General features: G+C 34.5%; 2 protein-coding genes and 1 pseudogene across 12 annotated transcripts; 2 read left to right on the top strand and 1 right to left on the bottom strand.

Moving 5' to 3' along the window:
• The first annotated feature begins 979 nt into the window (after positions 1-979).
• Positions 980-3997, top strand: LOC114388993 (annotated as a pseudogene).
• Positions 3998-9768: 5771 nt separating this feature from the next.
• LOC114388997 (probable serine/threonine-protein kinase PIX13) lies at positions 9769-13326 on the bottom strand. Of its 4 annotated transcripts, none has more exons than XM_028349560.1 (6): positions 13201-13326; positions 12746-13083; positions 12239-12374; positions 12011-12147; positions 11531-11654; positions 9769-9883 (listed from the first exon to the last, which is right to left on the bottom strand). In XM_028349560.1, exons 1-6 carry the CDS (start codon positions 13310-13312, stop codon positions 9804-9806), a joined length of 927 nt encoding a protein of 308 aa, XP_028205361.1. In that variant the 5' UTR covers positions 13313-13326; the 3' UTR covers positions 9769-9803. The 4 variants fall into 4 exon arrangements, with proteins under 4 accessions (XP_028205361.1, XP_028205360.1, XP_028205362.1 ...); XM_028349559.1 differs by lacking the exon at positions 9769-9883 and adding an exon at positions 10390-11003; XM_028349561.1 differs by lacking the exon at positions 9769-9883 and adding an exon at positions 11001-11173.
• A 323-nt stretch (positions 13327-13649) lies between these two features.
• LOC114388995 (probable serine/threonine-protein kinase PIX13) lies at positions 13650-17384 on the top strand. 8 transcript variants are annotated; one of them, XR_003661660.1, is made up of 11 exons: positions 13651-13821; positions 13946-14310; positions 14569-14701; positions 14786-14928; positions 15336-15401; positions 15524-15589; positions 15686-15751; positions 15889-15951; positions 16062-16150; positions 16250-16373; positions 16920-17054. XR_003661660.1 is itself a non-coding variant. In XM_028349552.1 (11 exons), exons 1-11 carry the CDS (start codon positions 13755-13757, stop codon positions 17276-17278), a joined length of 1506 nt encoding a protein of 501 aa, XP_028205353.1. In that variant the 5' UTR covers positions 13651-13754; the 3' UTR covers positions 17279-17384. The 8 variants fall into 8 exon arrangements, 6 of the variants coding, with proteins under 6 accessions (XP_028205356.1, XP_028205353.1, XP_028205355.1 ...); XR_003661661.1 differs by having other exon boundaries at positions 15889-15962; positions 16062-16127; XM_028349552.1 differs by having other exon boundaries at positions 15889-15939; positions 16062-16127; positions 16920-17384.
• Positions 17385-22269: the final 4885 nt, after the last annotated feature.

Here is a 22269-nt window from a genome sequence, read left to right as displayed (position 1 = left end):
TTCTCCTCCCCACAAAAATCACCTCTACAACCTCGTCAACCTGTCCAAAACTTTCCTTGGAGGTTTTTGTTTTTTTGAAGCTTTTAGTTCTGCTTAGTTATTTTTTATTTGGGTCATAAGGTTGTACTGTGTGTTTGTGTGAACATTGATTGGTTCTGCTTACTTGTTTTAGGTCTTGGTATCAATTTGTTGTGTGATAATGGCTAATTCCATTTAAGGAGTTAGAGTTATCCACCTCGCTAATGTTTGATGGAACCTGTCAACATGATGTGGCCTGCCCTGCCTAACCCGTAGGTCCGACGAGCCAACAGCAGCATGGGAAGGGTTGGCTCATTAGACCGCCATACATATATTTTTTTAAAGAAAATCTAAGTACTAATAGGTGTTTAGGGTTTGGGTTGTCACTTTGTATTTTTTATAGTATTGTTCAAAATAGGTATTTGTTATTATTTTTATATTATTTTATAAATTCAATTTCTTTGATACTTATAGAAAAAATTATATTAAAATCAAATTTAGAATAAACAATTGATATACTTTACATTTTTAAACTAAATTTGTTCATTTGAATTATTTTTATTAAATATATATATATATATATATATATATATATATATATAATTTTTTTTTTTTGGTGGGTCGGCCTGCCAACTTGCACTTGAGCGGGGCAGGTCAAAATCTTTAGTCCAACATTATAAGGAGGGCCAGCCTATCCCGACCCACTTTTGGTGGGCTAGCAGCAGAGTGGGCCAAAATGGGTTGAACTAGTCCACTTTACCACCCATAGTGCCATTGCAAGCGCATGTTTGATGGAACTTTATGACGTATCTTTTCTAAGGAGTAGCAACAACAACAACAACAAAACAAAATAAAAAAAAAACTAACTTTAATTGTGTCTTTTTTTTTCTTTCAGGAATTATTTTGTTGTATGAAACAAATATTTAAATTAAAGTATAGAAAAAAAATTGTGAAAATCATCCTAAATTTTGAAAATTTCTTCTTAAATAATAATTTCTTTATTTTAACCAAACAATCCCTTACAGTACAGAATCGTCTTCTCCATGGGAACACTTTGAAAAGCCACTTTCTTCCCCGAGGACGCTCACTCTCTAGCTGCAACGCTCGACCTTTCTTGTTGCACAATCCATTCTCTCTCTCTCTCTCTTGTTGGTAGGTTGTCTCTTTCTCTCTGTCCCTGCCCACTTTTTCTATTTCAATTTTGATTTTATTGACGGCCTGTATGTTTTGCCTATATGGATTACATTTATACGTTTTGGAATTTACTTGGATTTTGGTTTGATGGGGTTGGAGGATACTGAATATGGTGAAATAGGTCGTGGCTTTTTCTTTGGTGGTTTGAGGTTGAGCTAGGTGGTGATTACTATGTGTTTGTGAATATGCATGAAAGAGAAAGAGAGAAAATAATGGATAGATTCAGAGAGAGAAGGATGAAGGAGACTGTGATAGTGTCAATTCGGGTTTAGGAGAATGTGAGGTTAAGACATAATTAGAAAGAGAGGGAAGAGAGTTGGTTTGTTGTCAATTGTGTTAGGATTCAGTCACTCCAAAAGCCCGTAGAAGCTTCACTCATTATGCTTTGTGACGGTGTTTAAGGTGTGGGGAATGGGGGTTTAAGCACTTTGGTTTCTATATTTATTTAGCCTTTTGGTTTTAGAAAAGCTTATAGCTGCTGTATTATTGATTTCTTAGTTGGTTAAAGACCCCTTTTATGTTGTGTTTGGATGCACAAAAACACTTTCTCTTTAATTTTCTTAAATGCTTTTTAAAGAGATTTTCTTTAATTGTTACTCCTATGTTTTACGTTGTGGCCATTCCTTTTACTGTACTTTGCTCTAATTCCTCATGTTTTGTGATACCGGCAACACTTTTTCTAGATCATAGCAATTTATCCGCCATGATGAATGTGTCTCTATGGTTAGCCTATGTGTCATACTTGTATACAGATATTATACTTTGATCAAAAGTTACTTATTAAGGATGCAAGATAAAAGCAATACCAAACTTATGGCCTATTGATTGGCACCACCCAATGCTTATTTTTTACCTTAAAATAGTAAAATACCTTTCATCTCATCCACTGAATGACTCAATTTAAATGTAATAAGTTATTACTGATATGTTCAATTGTTGATAGTTATACATTCAATTATAATCTGCAGCTTTAAATTAGTACATTATTATAATCTGCAACTTCAAAGTTTACACTCATCTTAAATCTACAACTTTATCATAATCTTAATCTGAAAACAATTGTTATACATTCAGAGTTTTAAATTAGTATATTATTAGTTTCACTTTGTTAACTTGTGTATGCTCCTAGCGGGATAAGTCTGTTGTTGTTAAATTGTGTGTGCTAATAAGTAATACATGTGTAAACTTTTGCATGCAGTATGGCAAACAGCAAATATGAGTATGTCAAGTGTTTTGAAGTTGAGGATGAGGTCATGTTTCCTAATATCATTCTTGTTTGGATCAAGGCCAGTAAACTTCATAAACCTCACGATTTAAATGCCTTGAAATTGATGAACTCTTGCGCTGTTAAAGTTCTTGAAGAGTATGCAGACGTAGTCCTTGCATATGGGTTCAGTGATGAGTATACTTTTGTTTTCAAGAAGACCTCCAAGTTCTATGAAAGGCGTGCAAGCAAAGTGCTATCCATCTTTACGTCTTTTTTCTCATCCATCTTTGTGAGAAAATGGGATGAATTCTTTCCATACAAGGAACTACAATGTTCTCCTTCCTTCCACGGGCGAGTCATAGCTCGTGCATCTGTAGAAGCTCTTCAAGTGTATCTTTTGTGGCGACAGAATATTTGTCATTTGACTAATCTGCATGAGCAATGCCTTTGGCGTCTTGTTGAACGTGGAATGAATGGGAAGGAAGCATGGGATTTCATCAAGGATTTTGACAAAAGTGAGCTAAACAATCTTTTGTTTGATGAGTTCAATGTTAATTACAATACACTAGAGCCGATATTCCGCTAAGGGTCTTGTGTTCTGAAGACAATCGTTGAAGATATTGTGAAGTACACAGATAATGGTGCTCCAATTAAAAGGTGCAAAAGCAAGATAATCACAGTGCATTCCAAGAAAATAGCAAGTTAGAGATTTTTGAATGAGCATACTGTTCTTTTGAAGGAGCTTGGTGGGTTTGTTGAAGAAATTAACAATGTGACTCCCGAGTATGTGAGGTCCTTTGAATTTGATAGCAAATTGATGCCATCTACATGGATTGTAGTTCGAATAGATGGATGCCACTTCCACAGGTTTTCTGAGATACATGAATTTGTGAAGCCAAATGATGATAGAGCTCTTAACTTGATGAATTTGTGTGCAGTCGCTGTCTTAGAAAAGTTTTGGGAGGATATAGTCTTTGCTTTTGGGGTTAGTGATGAGTATAGCTTTATTCTTAAGAAAGCCACTAATCTTTATCAAAGGAGAGCTAATACAATAATTTCAGCTATTGTGTCTTTCTTCACATCCACTTATGTGAGGAGATGGAAAAACTTCTTCCAACAAAGTGAGTTAAAGTACCCTCCTTCCTTTGATGGACGAGCGGTGTGCTATCCATCTACTGAGATTCTACGGACTACCTTTCATGGAGACAAGTGGATTGCCACATCAACAATCAATATAACTCTTGTTTCTGGAAGTTAGTTGCATCTGGAAAAAGCAAAAGGGAAGCCCAAAATAGTTTAAAGGGTGCTCAGTTGCAAAAGAAAATTAAGGAATTGGCTATTGACTACAATAATTTACCAGTCATGTACCGACAAGGATCCTCGGTTTATAGGGACAAGGTAGATATTGCTCTAATTCATCAGGAGAATGGAGAGTTTCCTGAAAATTATGGAAAGGTTATTGTAGGACATATTGACATTATTGGACCAACCTTTTGGTTGGAACACCCAAACATCCTTGATTAATAACTGTATTTGAAGTGTAGCATTTAGTCTGCTAATTACAATTCTATTACTTTATTTCTTGCTGCTGAATTTTTTGGTTGGTTTGGTTAAAATTCTGGGTGTTATATTTAGATTTTTTTTTAATTTACATGAAATCTGGAGAATGCTTGTTTCCCTTTACTTTCCCCTTCCAATGAACGAATTTGATTACACCATTGCACCATACAACCACAGCTACCTAACTGAGAAGTCTAAATATCTATTTTCCTATAAATTAAGATATCAAATTTTCTTGAACTCAAGCAGTAATTATTTTGTTCAGAATTTGCTTTTTAAACAATTTTGAGCTTCTAGTATGTTCATCTTGACAGATTTAACTTATCCTAGGCATGAAGCTATTTTACTAAACTTAAAGCAAAATAGATTCCATTCAATGGGTTATAAGAGATGAGGAAAGAGCCTTTATGTTTGCCTTTGCAGTGAAGTTAATTATAGAATCTTCATGTTAGTATAGTAATAGTGTCACCAGTACCAATTAGTCTAAGTAGGAAAAAACTTAGCTTTCCTTAAGAAATAAGTTTGTTTGGATAACACAAAATTAATTCTATTCTTCAAAATTATGGTGAAATTATGAAGTATATGCAATATTTATAGCTTTGCTTTACCGTGAAAAAATAATTGATTTTTTTATATGTGAAAATTAAAGATAATCATAGGGGATTTATAATAATTTTTTCTTGATATAATTAATTTTTTCTTTTCATGGATTTAAATTTGAATTTTATAAATAAAAATAAAGATTACTTAGACAATTTATATAATACTTGTTTTTTTCTCTCTATTCCTTTCCATCACATCATTAAATTTGTTGTAAAATAACCTTTTCTTAAAAAAAAAAAAAAAGGATGTCGGGAGAACTTTATCTCCCACCCCACTTATCTCAAATTAGTTGTGATCTAATATGACTTTTGAATATCAAGGCTTAAAAAAATAGTGTTATAGTTAAATTTTTATCTATTGTGTTACAAAATGAGTAAAATACAATGCTACTTCATGGTTGGACATTGTAATTTCTCTGAAGCTACACTATTTATATCCAATACACTGGATTACACTTGTCTTTTGCAAATTTCTCATTTTATATTTTTCTCTATAGTTTCTAAACTTATTAATTATAGGGGTGTATTTATCGCAATTGGAGTTAGAATAAACATGTGTAGGGGTTCTTAAAGGATCGAATTGGGGTTTATTTTGGGATGTTTATTGTATTGAAATTCTTCTTGTATGATTATGTGAAATTATTTGAGGGGTTTTACTCCCCGTGGATTGAAAAATATTTTTGTATAATTTGTTTGTATTTTGAATAAGATTAACGTGATAAATAATTATGTTGGAATTATGAAATTATGATTGAAATTGTATATAAGTGATAAATTGAATATATGATGAATTGAATAATAATATATTACTTTAAGATTATAATATTGTTATGGACATTGAGTATAAGTGCAAAGTTAAATGTGTTAAATTGTGAGATACACGTAAACATAAGATGATTGATTTTGACATAATGAGATGTGAAGTTGTGAACATGAGTTTTAATTATGAATAAGTGTGTGGTTAACACTTGATTTGACATTACTTGTGTTGTGAGGTGTGAATTATACAATAACCCAACCAACGTTTATCTTGAGAAAAATGTTGATGTGCAGTGTTAAAGGAAAAATGTAGGTTTCCTAGTTAGGAATTAGTATTAAATTGTAGCGCAATGTGTTAAACATATTTGAAATGCGAGTATGAGGTCATGAGTATTGTATAATTCATGAGCAGTGCTTGCTTATAATATTATTGTTGAAATCAAGTATAAGTACAAAGTTGAACATGTGTTAATTTGTGAGATACATGTAAACCTGTGATGGTGGATTGTGACATTATGAGATGTTAAATTATGGGCATAATATTTGATTGTGAATAAGTGTGTGTGTTTAACACTTGATATGATAATGATTGTGTTGTGAGTTGTAAATTATATAATAACACGACTAGTGTTTATATTGATAACAAGTGTTTATGTTCATTGTTAAAGAGAAAGTGTATGTTCCTAGTTAGGAACTAGTGTTAAATTGTAGCACAATATGTTAAACGTGTTTGAAACATGAGTGTGAGGTCATGAGTATTGTATAATTCATGAGGAGAATCTCCTTGCAAAAATTGTTTTTAGGGGTTGAACTTAAATCAAGAAGGTGAGGTCCTAACGGATTCTTCAGAGTCTAGGCCTTGGGGGTTTGAATGCTCCTTTAAGCCTATGTTGATCTCATATGGTTGGAGCATTTTCGCAAAACAGAGTGACCCTGATTAATGACCTTATGATTTTACTTAGTGAGAGTGACCTGACATACCCATTGTGTGGTGTGTCTTGTTATGTATTCCTAAGCGCCACAGAGTGGTTTTTCACTGACATGGTACCACATTGAATGTAGGCTTGAGTCTTAGTATAATTGTTGCATAACACTTACTAATTGTTTATTATGAAATTGATGAGTGTTATTGTGTCTTGACTCGAGTGTGTGATTCATGTGTAATGTGATTGAAAAGAAACGAATTTTAAAGATAAAGTGGTGAAGTGACATGGGTTGTATTAAGTGGAGTTATAAATATTTCCATAATTTATTTTGATTATGTCTTGTTTATTTGTTTTTTTTTTGTGTGATAACTCACTCCCTATGTGTTATTTGTGTTTGGATCTTGAGATGATCTCAAACCTTGTGTTCATGGGAGCAGATGACTAGGTGAGTGAATTTAAAGAATCTCGTGGTAGAAGATGTTGGGACACAATGCTCTAATATAATGTGACATTTGGGATGAATTTCTATTTTAATTACATGATGTTATTTTATTTTATTTTACCCCATTGATTTAACAAAACATTTTTTTTGTAAACTTTGACGACCTTGTTTTGTGCCGAATATATTTTTAATAAGTCTTATTTGGTAATAGTGAAATGAATGGGGGCCTTTTATCCACGTAAATTTGTTGATCAATATTTTTTTATTTTTTATTTATTTATATGTATGTTGGGTAGAGGGAGTCATATTTAGTGGTATTAGAGCAGGTCAGACCTTTTGACCAGTGTGTTATGTGCTTACCATATTCTAGTGTGCACTCTGTGTGATTACTTATGAATGCTTTTGTTGAACATGCTTGAATTATTAATTGTATTTTCCTTTGCATGATTAAATGAGATTGAATGATTCTTGTGATGTGCATTGCATCCTTAATGTTTGCTATACCATAAATCCACTATTGAGTCATGAGTTATGAGACTCATCATCTCTATAATTTGTGAAGTGCGGTAGGATGTCATGGCAAGCCATTAAGTGATATAAGTTGTCTTGAAAACTTGATGTGTCTATTAATGTCGTCAAGAACCTTCAACTTGCAGGTGTGCTGTGAATGGGTGTGTTTAATCGATGTGTTAACATGTGTTGGCTAATAGATTCTCACATCTAGACACAAACATATTCTAACTTTCATTAATGTGCCTAAATCTCTTTGTTTGACATAAAAACCTTCAATTACTACACTGCCATTAATGAAAATATCCTTACTTTGACTTTCTAAACTATAGTTTACTTTTGTTAACTGATGGTTTGACTAAGGGTTCTCTGTATCTAAACCACCGATCCATAGACTCAAAACTTAAATCCAAGTCACATGGCTGTCTAATGATAGTTCTACATCTTACATTCATAATTATACTAAGAATAATACTATTACACTACATATCATACAAACACAAACAATTCTACACATAACTTCCCAATCTAAGAAATTTGGGATGTTACAAGTGGCACTATTAGAAAAAGCTAAGATAGAGACATGAAGTTTGAGACAGAAGGTGTTTCCATCTCTGGTAGAGACAAAAATAAAGATAAATTTTAATAGGTAGAGATCAAACGAAAAATTGTATACAAGAGACGATAAGTAGAGACGAAAACATCCTTCTCTATCTTATTTTGTCTCAAGGTTCATCTCTAAATTGTCCAATTATTCATAGAGACATATATTAGACACAAAAATAGTTTGTCTCTGAATGTCAATTTTTTTCCTAAACTCTAATATCTTAGAGACGAAAATGATATTGCCTTTATGTGTCTATTTTATTTGTAATATCAAAATTTTATATTATCATATTAGTTTTAATTACGGCGGGTGATGGAGCAATATCGCATGGACCAACAAGACTTGCACTTGATTTTTATTGACTTGGAGAAAGCGTATGATAGAGTGCCTAGAAAGATTTTGTGGAAAGCTCTAGAGAAGAAAGGGGTTAGGGTTGCATATATTCGAGCTATCCAAGATATGTATGATAGGGTATCGACTAGTGTTAGGACACAGGATGGAGAGTCAGACGATTTTCCCATCACAATTGGTTTGCATCAAGGGTCAACCCTTAGCCCCTACCTTTTTACCTTAATTCTGGATGTCCTCACGGAACAAATCCAAGAGATAGCGCCGAGATGCATGCTTTTTGCAGATGACATAGTCCTCCTCGGAGAGTCGAGGGAGGAGTTGAATGAGAGGTTGGAAACTTGGAGACGAGCTCTAGAAACACATGGCTTTCGCCTAAGCAGAAGCAAATCGGAGTATATGGAATGTAAGTTCAACAAAAGTAGGAGGGTATCTAACTCAGAGGTGAAAATGGGAGACCATATTATCCCTCAAGTCACACGGTTTAAATATCTTGGGTCTGTAATACAGGATGATGGAGAAATTGAAGGGGATGTGAATCATCGCATTCAAGCAGGATGGATGAAATGGAGAAAAGCATCGGGGGTGTTATGTGATGCAAAGGTACCGATCAAGCTAAAGGGAAAGTTTTATCGGACTGCGGTAAGACTGGCGATTTTGTACGGAACAGAATGTTGGGCGGTCAAGAGCCAACATGAGACTAAAGTAGGTGTAGCGGAGATGAGGATGTTGCGGTGGATGTGTGATAAGACTCGACAGGATAAAATTAGAAACGGAGCTATTAGAGAGAGGGTTGGAGTAGCGCCTATTGTAGAGAAGATGGTGGAAAATAGACTTAGGTGGTTTGGGCATGTAGAGAGAAGACCGGTAGACTCTGTAGTGAGGAGAGTAGACCAGATGGAGAGGAGGCAAACAATTCGAGGCAGAGGAAGACCCAAAAAGACTATAAGAGAGGTTATCAAGAAGGATCTCGAACTTAATGATTTGGATAGAAGTATGGTACTTGATAGAACATTATGACGGAAGTTGATCCATGTAGCCGACCCCACCTAGTGGGATAAGGCGTTGTTGTTGTTGTTGTTGTATCATATTAGTTTTAACTATTTAAATAAAGTCAAAGTCTCGTATGATTGATCTGTAATATATTTTGCTTAAGAAATTTAAAATATTATCAATATTTAAAAATATATTTTATTATCAATAGTTAAAAATATTGCTTATTAATTACTTGGTGCTTTGGTCGATGCCATGGTTATATATATGGCACCCAAGTTGAACCCCTGGTGGGCTTGGTTGACCCACCTAACCCATTGAAAAAAACAAATGAATTGTATTGGTTGTTTAGACTATTTTGTGATCATGAAATTTTTTTGTTAGAGAATTATTTGTTGCCTTGTTGGACTTTTAATGGTTGCCTTGTTGGATCAAGATGTTTAACCAACCAACCTATGGTGGCTTGGTCTAGGCTAGCATTTTTAAGACTCACCAAGAAGTGAGCAGAGTTGGTTTGATCCATCAAGTAGGTGATTCAATGTGGGTGGGCCCAACAGGATGGTTAACCCGTGTTGACAGCTCTAGTTAGGTTTCAATCCTATTTTAAAACGGGCCCAATTCCTTTTCTTTTTTAAGGTTAAAGACTGGTTGAATTGAATTTGATTGACCCATCTAACTTCTCTCTCTTGTTTGCTCTTAGAAGATTATTCCTCCTACCTACACAAAAAGAAGAATGAGATTATCTCAAACTATAAAACATATCAAGAAAGCTACGGATGTTGCATCCTTGAAGTTAACAAAGTCACATATATAGATTTACCTACAGCATCAACTGGATTGCAAAAAAGATATTGAAGCAACATACAAGATAGCTTAAGCACTAAGTCATAGTGTTTGTGTTTTGAATTAAGAGATATGCTCACGTACAGTTTCGTGTTCTAATTACCTTTTTTTAGTATAATAGCGAAACATAATCTCTATAGAAAGAAAAAAAATAGCGGATACCAACCTCTAATTAACTCAAGAAAAAGAATATATATATATATATATATATATATATATATATATATATAATAAGTAATATAATGTAATAAGAAAAAATTGATAAAAAAAATAACAAGCGTTGATGAAGTATATGACATATAACTGTTCATGCATCATTACTCTTAACTATACATGATATACCTGACCCGATCAACTTTCCATTGTTGAAAAAAAAAAAAAAGCCTTGAAAAAAGTGACATGTTAGCATCAAAATTCTGTTCTAGTACAAAATGTTTTCCCACTAAAGAATGTGAATAATTCAAAAGGAAATCATATATGTTAACATGCTTGTGAAATTCCCCCCTCCAACCAGCAAAAGAAAAAGAAAATCACATTTATTAAATGACTGATACAACCCATTCAATGGACCATATTGCTATATATAATCAATCTCAATTTCTAGTTTTTTTTTTCTTATAAATTTGTTTATACTCTTACGACCCTGCCGAGGGGGTGGATGAGATGTACGCTGCGAATTGTGGGTTTTGGATAGCTTCAATGGCTTCCAATGCCTCAACTACATCTTTCATAGAAGGACGTTCTTCAGGGACAGATTTTAGGCATTTTAGAGTAAGTTTTGCTGCTTGCCATGCTGCCTCAAGTGAATATTGACCCTCTATCTTAGCATCCATTATGGCTTTCAACTTTTTTTTGGAAGAAAGACAAGGCTTAGTCCATTCAACTAGGTTCTGCATGGTTTGAGGTCGATTTGTGTCAAGTGCCCGCATGCCTGTAAGTATTTCAAGCAGCACTACACCAAATCCATAGATATCACTCTTCACATACAAGTGGCCTGTTGAAATATTGATACAATTCAAAGGCATGTTAGTTTGTGGTGGATCAGAGCATTACACTATTCCTTATTTTAGTCTGCCTTCTCCCAACTTCACCTTCCACAGCATCGACTGTTTGTGTTACACTAAGTCCTGTTTGGTTTAAGAAAACTTCGTCTGTTTTCATTTCCTGTTTGTATTGATAACTACAAAAATGTCAATATGCCACCTTGTTTTGACTTTGTTTCCTACTTTCAGAAACAGTGAAAAGAACGCAAATCTGGTGTTAACTGTTTCTCGTGTAAATCTTTGAAATCAAGAAACCATATAGCATTTCAGTAATTATTTGTGAAAAACAGGAAACAAAGATGAAAACATCTTCTTAAACCAAACAGATCCTTTGTTTTTTAATTTATTTTGCTTCCGTGTCTTTTTTACATGGCATAGAATGTAATCTTGGCTCACATCTTGCCTTATGAGACATTAATAAAGTCAAAACATGCATTTAAAGCTACTTTAGTTGTTAATAATGGCTAAATATAATTACCTGTTGCTATGTATTCTGGAGGAGCATAATCATATGTGCCAATGACCCTGGTAGATACATGTGATTCTCCTTCAAAAGGCCCCCATCTAGCAAAGCCAAAATCTGAGATCTTTGCATTGTAATTCTGTAGGAAACAAAACAATCAATTATCAAAATGACCTGATAAATTTAGCATTAAATAAATATCAATTTTGATATTTTAAAAAATATTATGCATTCATAACATCATGTGACTTGCTTCAACTAGTCAGCAGACAAGGAGAACAAAGACATTGCACTGTTCAGCTGATATTCTATTGACAGACTAAGTTTTGATACCTTTTCAATGAGTATAGTCAGTAAAACAAATGACGGGATCCAAATTCATATACTGTCTATTCATCCCAACTTGATACTACATTTGCTTTAGCTTTCATCTCTTGAAATAAGGGAAAAGGTAGACTAAAAAACTTAGAAATCAAGTAACAAAAAATAACTGACCCCGTCAAGAAGTATATTTGAGGCCTTGAAATCACTGAATATGACATTATTTTCAGAGGCGTGCAAGAAAGCTAATCCCCAAGCTGCACCAATAGCTATTTTAAGCCGTGTGTTCCAAGAAAGTGGTGTTATGTTTCCTGCTCAGAAATACGACAAAGAAAATTAATTAAACTCATATTCATCAGAAGGAGTTTTCTTTCATACATTTTTATTGTCTAGAATCCATACCTCTGAATAGATGATAGTCTAAGCTTCCCTTTGGCATGAACTCATACACTAGAAGAAGCTTATCCTCGTCCCAACAGTATCCCAATAGATTAACCAGGTTGGGGTGAGAAAGCCTTCCTAAAAAGTTTACTTCTGACTTCATTTTCCAATCAACAGAAAAACATGTTAAATACTGATATAGCAAGACTGAAGTTGTGCAAAAAGTAGGACTTATGAGATGAAAAAGTACTCTAATTGTGTTGAAGGTTACACTATAAGATGAAATGCAGTATGACAAGCAAAATCACAAAATGGCAGAATGATAAACGTATAGCCAAAGAATGCCTAGTTGTGTTTTTGTATGCCCTCTACAACAGAACAAGTTCATCTAATTTTACCAACATTGAAAATAATTTTTTTTTATTAAAATTCTTAACTTATACAAGAACTGCTCTAATTTAAAGGTGAAAGTGTTTTACATTGCATTAGAAAAAAAAAAGTAAATGAAAGAGACAAAATTAAAGTGACCTGCCACTCTTCAAACCCTCGGAAGTAATCTTGGTTAAACATTTTGATCGCAACGGCCATTCCATAGCCTACTTTGGCAGGGGTAAGGGTATTCTCATCCAACCATCCCTTGTAAACTGGGCCAAAACAACCTTTACCGATCACTAACCCCTGTATGTCATACCTGAAACGCCTTGAGGCAGAAATCAGCTCCTCAAAACTAAACACCTTCAAGTTTGGCCATTTCAGAATCCGACCAAGAGACTCTTCGCGATCGTCGCTTCCACTCGCAATCTCCGAAAACTGACTCTTCCCGGTTGCGGAGAACCCCACGTTCTTGCTGCCAGTTCTTGCTGAACCTGAAGACAGAGGAATCGAACCCATCATGGGAAAATTCGCATTCGATGAAAAGGGAAACGACCCATGTCGTGTTTCGCCCAGAATATTGAAAGGGTGAGGAAAAGTTGAAGACTTGCCTGAACAGTGAGAGCCGTTGAGGGAAGAGGAGTGAGGTGCCGAGCCAGAGGAGAAGCGGAGACCCATGCAGTTTACCGACGAAATTAACCAATAAAAGATGAGCGTTGGCATGACTAAAAAATACGGAGGAGCTAAAAAAATATATCTATTATTAATAATGCTATGTTGAAGTCTAAAAAAATAATGATTTGTTATTTCACATTACCATCAAATTTTTACTAACTTTTTCTCAAGTTTATGTAACAAAAAAAGGAAAAGATAATTTTTAAATCAACTTCCTAAGCTATAATTTCTTACCAAGTTCTTATATGTAAATCTTATCAGATAAAAAAATGTCAATAGTAAAGTTGCATAAAATTAAAAATAAAAAATCTTGTATTTTGTTTTCGTGCAACTTTACTACAAGCGTCCATTTATCTAAACGTTTCTCCCATCTGCTTGTCTTCTTCATTCAAAGCTTAACCAATAAATAACCATTACCAACAGTCCTACATCCACTTTTTCACGGTCAATTTCGTTAGTCAACTGCCGACGAAAAACAGAGGCTCCTGGCATGGGTGTCTGCTTCTCCTCTGGCCCGACACAGAACTCTTCTTCCCTCGACCGACCTTACTATTCAGGCAAGTCTTCTTTCTTCTTTTTCTCTCCCTTTCTAAACACAAGACATATGGGTCGTTCCCCTCTTCCTCCAATTTGAATTTTCCCATGACGAGTTCGGTTCGGTTCCACTTCCACTGTTTCCAGGTTCAGCAAGCACTAACTGCAAAAACGTGGGAATCACCGAAACCACGAGCAGCAGCACCGTAAATAGACAGTTTTCCGTGATTGTGAGTGGAAGCTTCTATCGTCGTCCCATTTCTCTTCCTCCTCCTCCACCTGATGGCCTGATTCCGAAATGGCCAAACTTGAAGGTTTTCGATTTTGAGGAGTTGAAATCTGCCACAAACAATTTCAGGCATGACACATTGCTGGGTCAAGGTGGCTTTGGCCGAGTTTACAAGGGATGGTTGGATGAGGATACCCTCGCCCCTACCAAAGCAGGCTCCGGAATGGTCGTTGCCATAAAATGGTTGAACCCCGAAAGCACGCAAGGGTTTGGCGAGTGGCAGGTCGCTTTAATTTCATCTTTTTCATAGACTTATTTTAATTTTTTATGCACTGTTAACAAATTTAATACAAACTTTTCTTGACAATGTTGGTAAAATCAGATGAACTTGTTCTGTTCTATAGGACATCCAAAAACATAACACATTCTTTGGCTAAATTCATTTTGCTATTCATATTGCATTTATTTATATTGTGTAACCATCAACGCAATTAAAGTATTGGATTATTTAACTTGCTTTTCTGTTGATTGGAAAATGCAGACAGAACTAAACATGAGAAGGCTTTCTCACCCCAACCTGGTCAATTTATTGGGTTACTGTTGGGACGATGATGAGCTTCTTCTTGTGTATGAGTTCATGCCAAAGGGAAGCTTAGACAATTATCTATTCAAAAGTATGGATTGGAGACAATAAAAAAATGTGAAAGAAAACTCCTCATGAATTTGAGTTTAATTTATTTTCTTGTGTTTCTGAGCAGGAAATCGTAACTTAGAATTACTTTCTTGGAACACACGGCTTAAAATAGCTATTGGTGCAGCTCGGGGATTAGCTTTCTTGCATGCTTCTGAAAACAACGTCATTCACAGAGATTTCAAGTCCTCAAATATACTACTTGATGGAGTAAGTTATTTTTTATTTGCTGATTTGTTACAAAGTTTGTTACTCCACCTTGTCCCTTATTTCAAGAGATGAAAGTTGAAGCAAATGTAGTATCAAGTTGGGATGAATAGACAGTTTATGAATTTGGATCCCATCATTTCTTTTACTAACCACGCTCATATTGGAAAGGTATCAAAACTTAGTCTGTCAATAGTATATTGGCTGAAAAGTGCTATGTCTTCGTTTTCCTTGGTTTCCTTGTCGCTTTTTAAAGTGTTGTCACTTGTTAGTACTGGATTTGTTGATTAGTTGAAGGAGGTTACATGATGTTATGAATGCATAATATTTTTTAAAATATCAAAATTGATATTTATTTAATGTAAAATTTGTCAGATTATTTTGATGATAGATTGTTTTATTTTCTACAGAATTACAATCCAAAGATCTCAGATTTTGGCTTGGCAACATTGGGGCCTTCTGAGGGACAATCCCACGTAAGTACCTGGGTCATGGACACGTATGGTTATGCTGCTCCAGAATACATAGCAAAATTGATATTTATTTAATGAAAAATTTGTCATATCATTTTGATGATAAATTGTTTAGATTTCTACAGAATTACAATCCAAAGATCTCAGATTTTGGCTTGGCAAAATTGGGGTCTTCTGAGGGACAATCACATGTAAGTACCTGGGTCATAATACATAGCAAAATTGATATTTATTTAATGCAAAATTTGTCGGATCATTTTGATAATAGATTGTTTTGTTTTCTACAGAATTACAATCCAAAGATCTCAGATTTTGGCTTGGCAAAATTGGGGTCTTCTGAGGGACAATCACATGTAAGTACCTGGGTCATGGACACATATAGTTATGCTGTTCCAGAATACATAGCAAAATTGATATTTATTTAATGCAAAATTTGTCAGATCATTTTGATAATAGATTGTTTTGTTTTCTACAAAATTACAATCCAAAGATCTCAGATTTAGGCTTGGCAAAATTGGGGCCTTCTGAGGGACAATCACATGCAAGTACCAAGGTCAGGGACACGTATGGTTATGCTGCTCCATAATACATAGCAAAATTGATATTTATTTAATGCAAAATTTGTCAGATCATTTTGATAATAAATTGTGTTGTTTTCTACAGAATTACAATCCAAAGACCTCAGATTTTGGCTTGGCAAAATTGGGGACTTCTGAGGGACAGTCACATGTAAGAACCTGGGTCATGGACACGTATGGTTATGCTGCTCCAGAATACAGTGAAATTGATATTTATTTAATGCAAAATTTGTCAAATCATTTTGATAATAGATTGTGTTTTGTTTTCTACAGAATTACAATCCAAAGATCTCAGATTTAGGCTTGGAAAAATTGGGGCCTTCTGAAGGACAATCACATGTAACTACCAGGGTCATGGGCACGTATGGTTATACTGCTCCAGAATACATGGCAGAAGGTAACCATATCTTGACATAACTGACAATTAAAGCAACTTGAAATGTATGTTTTGACTTTATTAATGACTCACAAGGCATAATATGACCCAAGAATTACATGCCATGCTATATAAGGAAATGGAAGCAAAATCTAGGACAAAATGAATGGTTTATCTGGTTTGAGAATTTCTTTTTTTTTTGTTTATATTTCCTATTTTCATATCTAATTACTAAAATGCCACTTGACTTCTTGATTTCAAAGATTTGTACCAGAAAAGAAGGAATTGTGCTGTTTTCACTATTTATAAGAATAAGAAATAAACTAAAAATAAGTCAGCATATTAGCATTTTTGTAACTATAAGTAAAAAAAAAGAAATGAAAACACACAAAGCTTCCTTAAACCAAACTGACCTTAATGTAATATTCTAAAGCAATCAATGGTTTGTGGAAGATGAAGTAGGGGAAGGTAGACTAAAAATAAGGAATATTTCAACAGGTCACTTGTATCAATATTTCAACCACAAACTAATTAACATGACTTTGAATTGTATTAATATTTCAACAGGCCACTTGTATGTGAAGAGTGATGTCTACGGATTTGGCGTAGTGCTACTTGAAATACTGACAGGCATGCGGGCATTTGACCCAAAACGGCCGACAGGGCAGCATAACCTAGTTTTATGGACCAAGCCTCTTCTCTCTTCCAAAAAAAAGTTGAAAAAAATAATGGATACTAAGATAGAGGGTCAATATTCACTTGAGGCAGCCTGGCAAGCAGCACAACTTACTCTAAAATGCCTAAAATCTGTCCCTGAAGAACGTCCTTCTATGAAAGATGTAGTTGAGGCATTGGAAGCCATTGAAGCTATCCAAAACCCACAATTCGCAGTGTACATCTCAACCACCCCCTCGGCAGGGTCGTAAGAGTATACACAAATTTATATGAAAAAAAAACTAGAAATTGAGATTGATTATATATAGTAATGTGCTCCATTGAATGGATTGTCGTATCAATCATTTAACTAGTTCAGTACCTGTGCATACGTACGAGTAAACCGAGAAAATTGACCGTATAATTATATTCATATGGTTATAACATTGGGCAATATTATGGTGTATTTAACTCGAAACTCAGTAAATGAGAACAAAAATGAATATGGATAAAAAAATTATGATCAACACGTGTAAACTGAATTTCAGGTCTATCATAATAAAGCATATATTATATAAGAAACAATCAATTAACAAAGTCATAATGTTAGAGATATTGTTTGTCCACAAAATAAAATGTCAATTTACAAATATTTACAAAAGTCAAAATAACATTGTACTTAATTTATAAACATGGCCAAAATAAAACACAGTTAACTATTATATCGGGGAATTCGAAAACAATTTTCATGTTAGGTTAGAAAGATTGTGTTTCACAAAAAGTTTTCTATCCGGCTTCAATTTTAATTGTTTTTCTCTAGTGATTGTAAACAGTGTGACATTCCGCAATGTCTTCCAAATTCAAATGAGTGAACTCTTTGTCTTTAATAAAATAATAAATACAACTTGGAACTTCTTGATATTAACAATAATTTTACATGAGAAATAGAAGAAATTAAAAACTTGATAGATAAAGTTTGACTGAATGATTAAGTAAATTATTAAGTAACTCACCAAGTTGCTATAGGTAATTTTGTATTGATTCAAAACCACGTTGAAAGTGACCGAATTCGATACTTGATGGTATAATGAGTGTTGGGAATGATTTTTTATGGCTACCAGTTTTGAATATGGTTCACAAGAATATACTCTAACCATAATGGGTTAACGTCACTTGATGATCTCCGATCAGCTAATAGAAATCTCAGTGTGGTCCACCTTGATACAATGGCTGAGCTGTCTAAATCTTGGTTGTACACAACGATATACATATTCCCATTTTTGTCAAACAAATGCCAATAACCTTCAAGTCTGTCCTTCCACTTCATGGCAAATGACCACTAACTTCACCGTAAGCCTACTTTTGAAATATGTGTAGCATTAGAATGTGAATAATTGGTTGGTCAATTCTACAAAGTAATTTAAAAAATGATATGTTACATAAGAATTAAAATGACAACAATATCATAATAAATGGTTAACCTGCTCCTTGGCATGAACGGTGTTTAAAATCTCCTTTGATGTTCTTGTGATATGCAACATGATGTTGGCCATTTCATAACACTTTTTGTGCTTTTCGTTCATCAATTCTGAACTCCATATAGAGTTAAAAAGTTGGCATAACTAAATGTTGACAAATAAATAACCATTTAAGCATATTATTATACAATGATATAACAAAATTGACATTAATCTTGTGTCACAATGAAAACCAGTTCTTTCTTAGCCTCACATAAAGATGTACATCACACACCTATTTTCCATGTTCAATGTGCTCAAAGTTATGCATATTATGAATTGAAACAAAACAACCAAACAATAGATAAGTGTAATGAGAAGTGTAATGAGATGGATAAAACTACAAGACTCATAATTTGCTGAAAAGGCAATTTCAAAAGGTAACAAAACAATGTGTCCAAGTTTTTGTTTTCTGTTCCACAGTGTTATGATTATAAAAAAAAATGATATACTCTATTAATGAAGAAAGGGATGATGAAAGCCCCTTCATAAAATGTATTACTAGACAATGTATTAGTAGACAATGCTATTACAAATCTGACATAATAATCTTGTGGCATGATGAAAGCCCTTTCATACATAGAGCTATTACTACACAACGTTCATATAAATCAAATGGATAAAATATAAATAATTTTCTGACAAACATTTATTTTGTAATGACAGTTAGGGCATTCAATTAGCATGAATAATATAATTTGTGTTTGTCCACGTGTAATGCTCTTTTCCTAAATTCAAACTAAATGCGTATATCTCTGTGTCGTTGTTCAGTGTTTTGATTATCAAAATATAGTATCCTCCGATAAGCAAACAAAGCGCATGCTGAGAACATTAAGCCTAATATGATGTTGGGTTTGTGAGTGACAATACAAAATCATTCAGTACAACGTAGGAGTTTGAACATTCTTACCAAACACTGTGACACCTTTTACCCCATACATATATGTACTAATAAATAAAACATATAAAAATACTGATAAACAAATTCACGGGAGTAAAAGGTTCACATTCACTTCACTATTACAAAGTAAAACTTATAAAAATACATATTCGGCTCGAAGTAAGGCCATCAAAGTTTACAAAAATGTTGTGTTAAATGAGTGAAGTAAAATAAAATAAAATAACATCATGCAATTAAAATAAAAACTCATCTCCAATGTCATATCCTATTAGAACATTGTGTCTCAGTGTCCTCTAGGTCGAGATTCTTTAATGTCATCCACCTAGTCAACTGCTCCCACGAACAGAAGATTTGAGATCATCACAAGATCCAAACACAAATAGCACGCACAGAGTGTGATGTAAGCTCCATTGGAGCTTGTAGGCCTAGGATCTTCTTCATCAATGGATTCATTTGCTTCTTGGAAGATGAATGGCAGTGGAATGGAGAAGGAAGAGAGAGAGGAGATGCCACTTCAAGGAGAAGATGAGTTTGAAAGAAGCTCACCACCATAGGAGGCCATGAATAAGAGCTTGGAGGAAGAAGGAGATGAATGAAGGGAGAGGAAGAGAAGAGCACGAAATTTTGTGCTCTAAAAGAGCTCTGAAATCTGAAGTTTAATTTTCAAATGATCAAAGTTTCAAAAATACACAAACATAGCCTCTATTTATAGCCTAAGTGTCACACAAAATTGGAGGGAAATTTGAATTTCTATTCAAATTTCACTTGAATTTGAAATTGAATTTGTGGAGCCAAATTTTGGAGCCAAAATTTCACCAATTATGATTAGTGAATTTTAGTTATGGTTCAGCCCACTAATCCAAGATCAAGTCCAAGATTCTCCACTAAGTGTGCTTAGGTGTCATGAGGCATGTAAAACATGAAGAACATGCACAAAGTGTGATTATATGACGTGACAATGGGGTGTAGCAAGCAAATGCTCACCTCCCCTTCTAAAATTTAATTGGATTGAGCTTCTCCCAATTCAATTAAATTTATTTCTCAACACACATCAAATATTCACTTAATGCATATGAAATTACAAAACTACCCCTAATACAAAAACTAGTCTAGGTGCCCTAAGATACAAGGGCTGGAAAATCCTACATTTCTAGGGTACCCTACCTACATTATGGAGCCCTAAATACAAGGTCCAAAATTAATGAAACCTTAATCTAATATGTACAAAGATAAGTGGGCTCATACTTAGCCCATGGGCCCAAAATCTACCTTAAGGCTCATGAGAACCCTAGTGCCTTCTCTTGCATCTTTGGCCCAATCTTCTTGGAGTCTTCTATCCAATGCCCTTAGGGGTAGGATGACATCATTCCCTCCCCCTTGAAAAGGATTTGACCTCAAATCCAGAGGTTCTTGAAACTCATGGATTCTTTCCTTAACACCTGTAAAAAGAATAAAAACATATGTATTAGTGATGTTGGGTATGTTAGAGTACGGTAAGGACTGAAAACTCCTTTCCTGGCCATCTTCCCATGAGAGAATAATACCTATTTTAGGCACCAACAAAGCACAAGGATTTAAGCTCTTGCGAACCAAACCCTCATCCAACAACTCTTTTACTTGAGGAATAACCTCAAGCTTAAGAGGTATGACGGTGCTAAGATATGTTTCCCTTGATAGGAGAAGGTAGAAAGATTGTTTAAGAAGGAGTGCTCTTTTAATATAAGCTTTTGTTGCAAAATGATTTTCCTTAACAATCTTCTTGGAGGAATCCTTTTCCTCCTTTTCCTTCCCCTTGTCCTTTGAAGACAAGGCCTTACTATCCTTCTTTTTCTTTTGTTTTTCTAGTTTTTCTTCCTCATCCCTCTTACCTTTCATAGTTAGTTGATCTTTGGCCACCTGTGAAGGTGTTTGAGGATGCAACACAACACAAATTTAGTGCCAAGATGGGTGAGGGTAATCTCATTAGTTAGGCCATTGTAAATGATCTTCCTATCAAATTGCCACGGCTTTCCTAAAAGAATATGGCCTGCCTCTATGGAAACTATATCACAATTAACTTCATCCTTATATGTCCCAATGGAGAAAGGTACCTTCACTTGTTGGTTAACTATCATTTCCCCTTGCTCATTGAGCCATTGAAGTTTATAAGGTTTTGGGTGGGGAATGATAGTGAGGTTCAACTTGGAAACTAATCTTGTGCTACAACAATTGCAACAAGATCCACTATCCACAATGAGAGAACAAGTTTTATCTAAAATTTTGCATCTTGTATGAAAGATGTTCTCTCTTTGGGATTGAGATAGATCACAAGATTGACCTCCAAAGAGCCTTCTAACCATTAAGAGGTCACCTTCTTCATGGGGGTAGACTTCCTCACTAGAGGAAGGGCAAGAAGTAGTCTCCTCTTGACTACTATAAATGTCATGACCCCTCATTTTCATGGTTTTCTTTGTGGGGCATTGAGAGGCAATGTGACCTCTCCCAAGACATTTGAAGCATTTAATGTTGCTAGTCCTTTCTTGGGAACTAGTCTTAAGGGTGTATTTCTTTATGGTCTTACCCTTATCTTCCTTGGATTTTGAAGCTGCAGCCCCCAAAATTCCATGGGCTTGGTCCTTCCTTGGATAAGAGTGAGAGCCATAAAATTTTGAAGAAGGCTTTCTTTTAAGTTGTTGCTCCACTCTTATACAAAGTTGGACTAGCTCATCTAGGTCCCTATATGGAAGGAGTTCAACCTTGTCCCTCACTTCTATATTAAGCCCACTAAGGAACCTAGCTATGCTTGTTCTTTCCTCCTCCCTAAGTCCAGCTCTTAAAAACAGTAGTTCCATTTGTTTTTTATATT

The sequence above is a fragment of the Glycine soja genome, chromosome 16 (genome assembly GCF_004193775.1).
Source record: "Glycine soja cultivar W05 chromosome 16, ASM419377v2, whole genome shotgun sequence".
NCBI classification, from domain to species: Eukaryota; Viridiplantae; Streptophyta; class Magnoliopsida; order Fabales; family Fabaceae; genus Glycine; species Glycine soja.
This window is presented reverse-complemented; position numbering and strand designations above follow the sequence as displayed.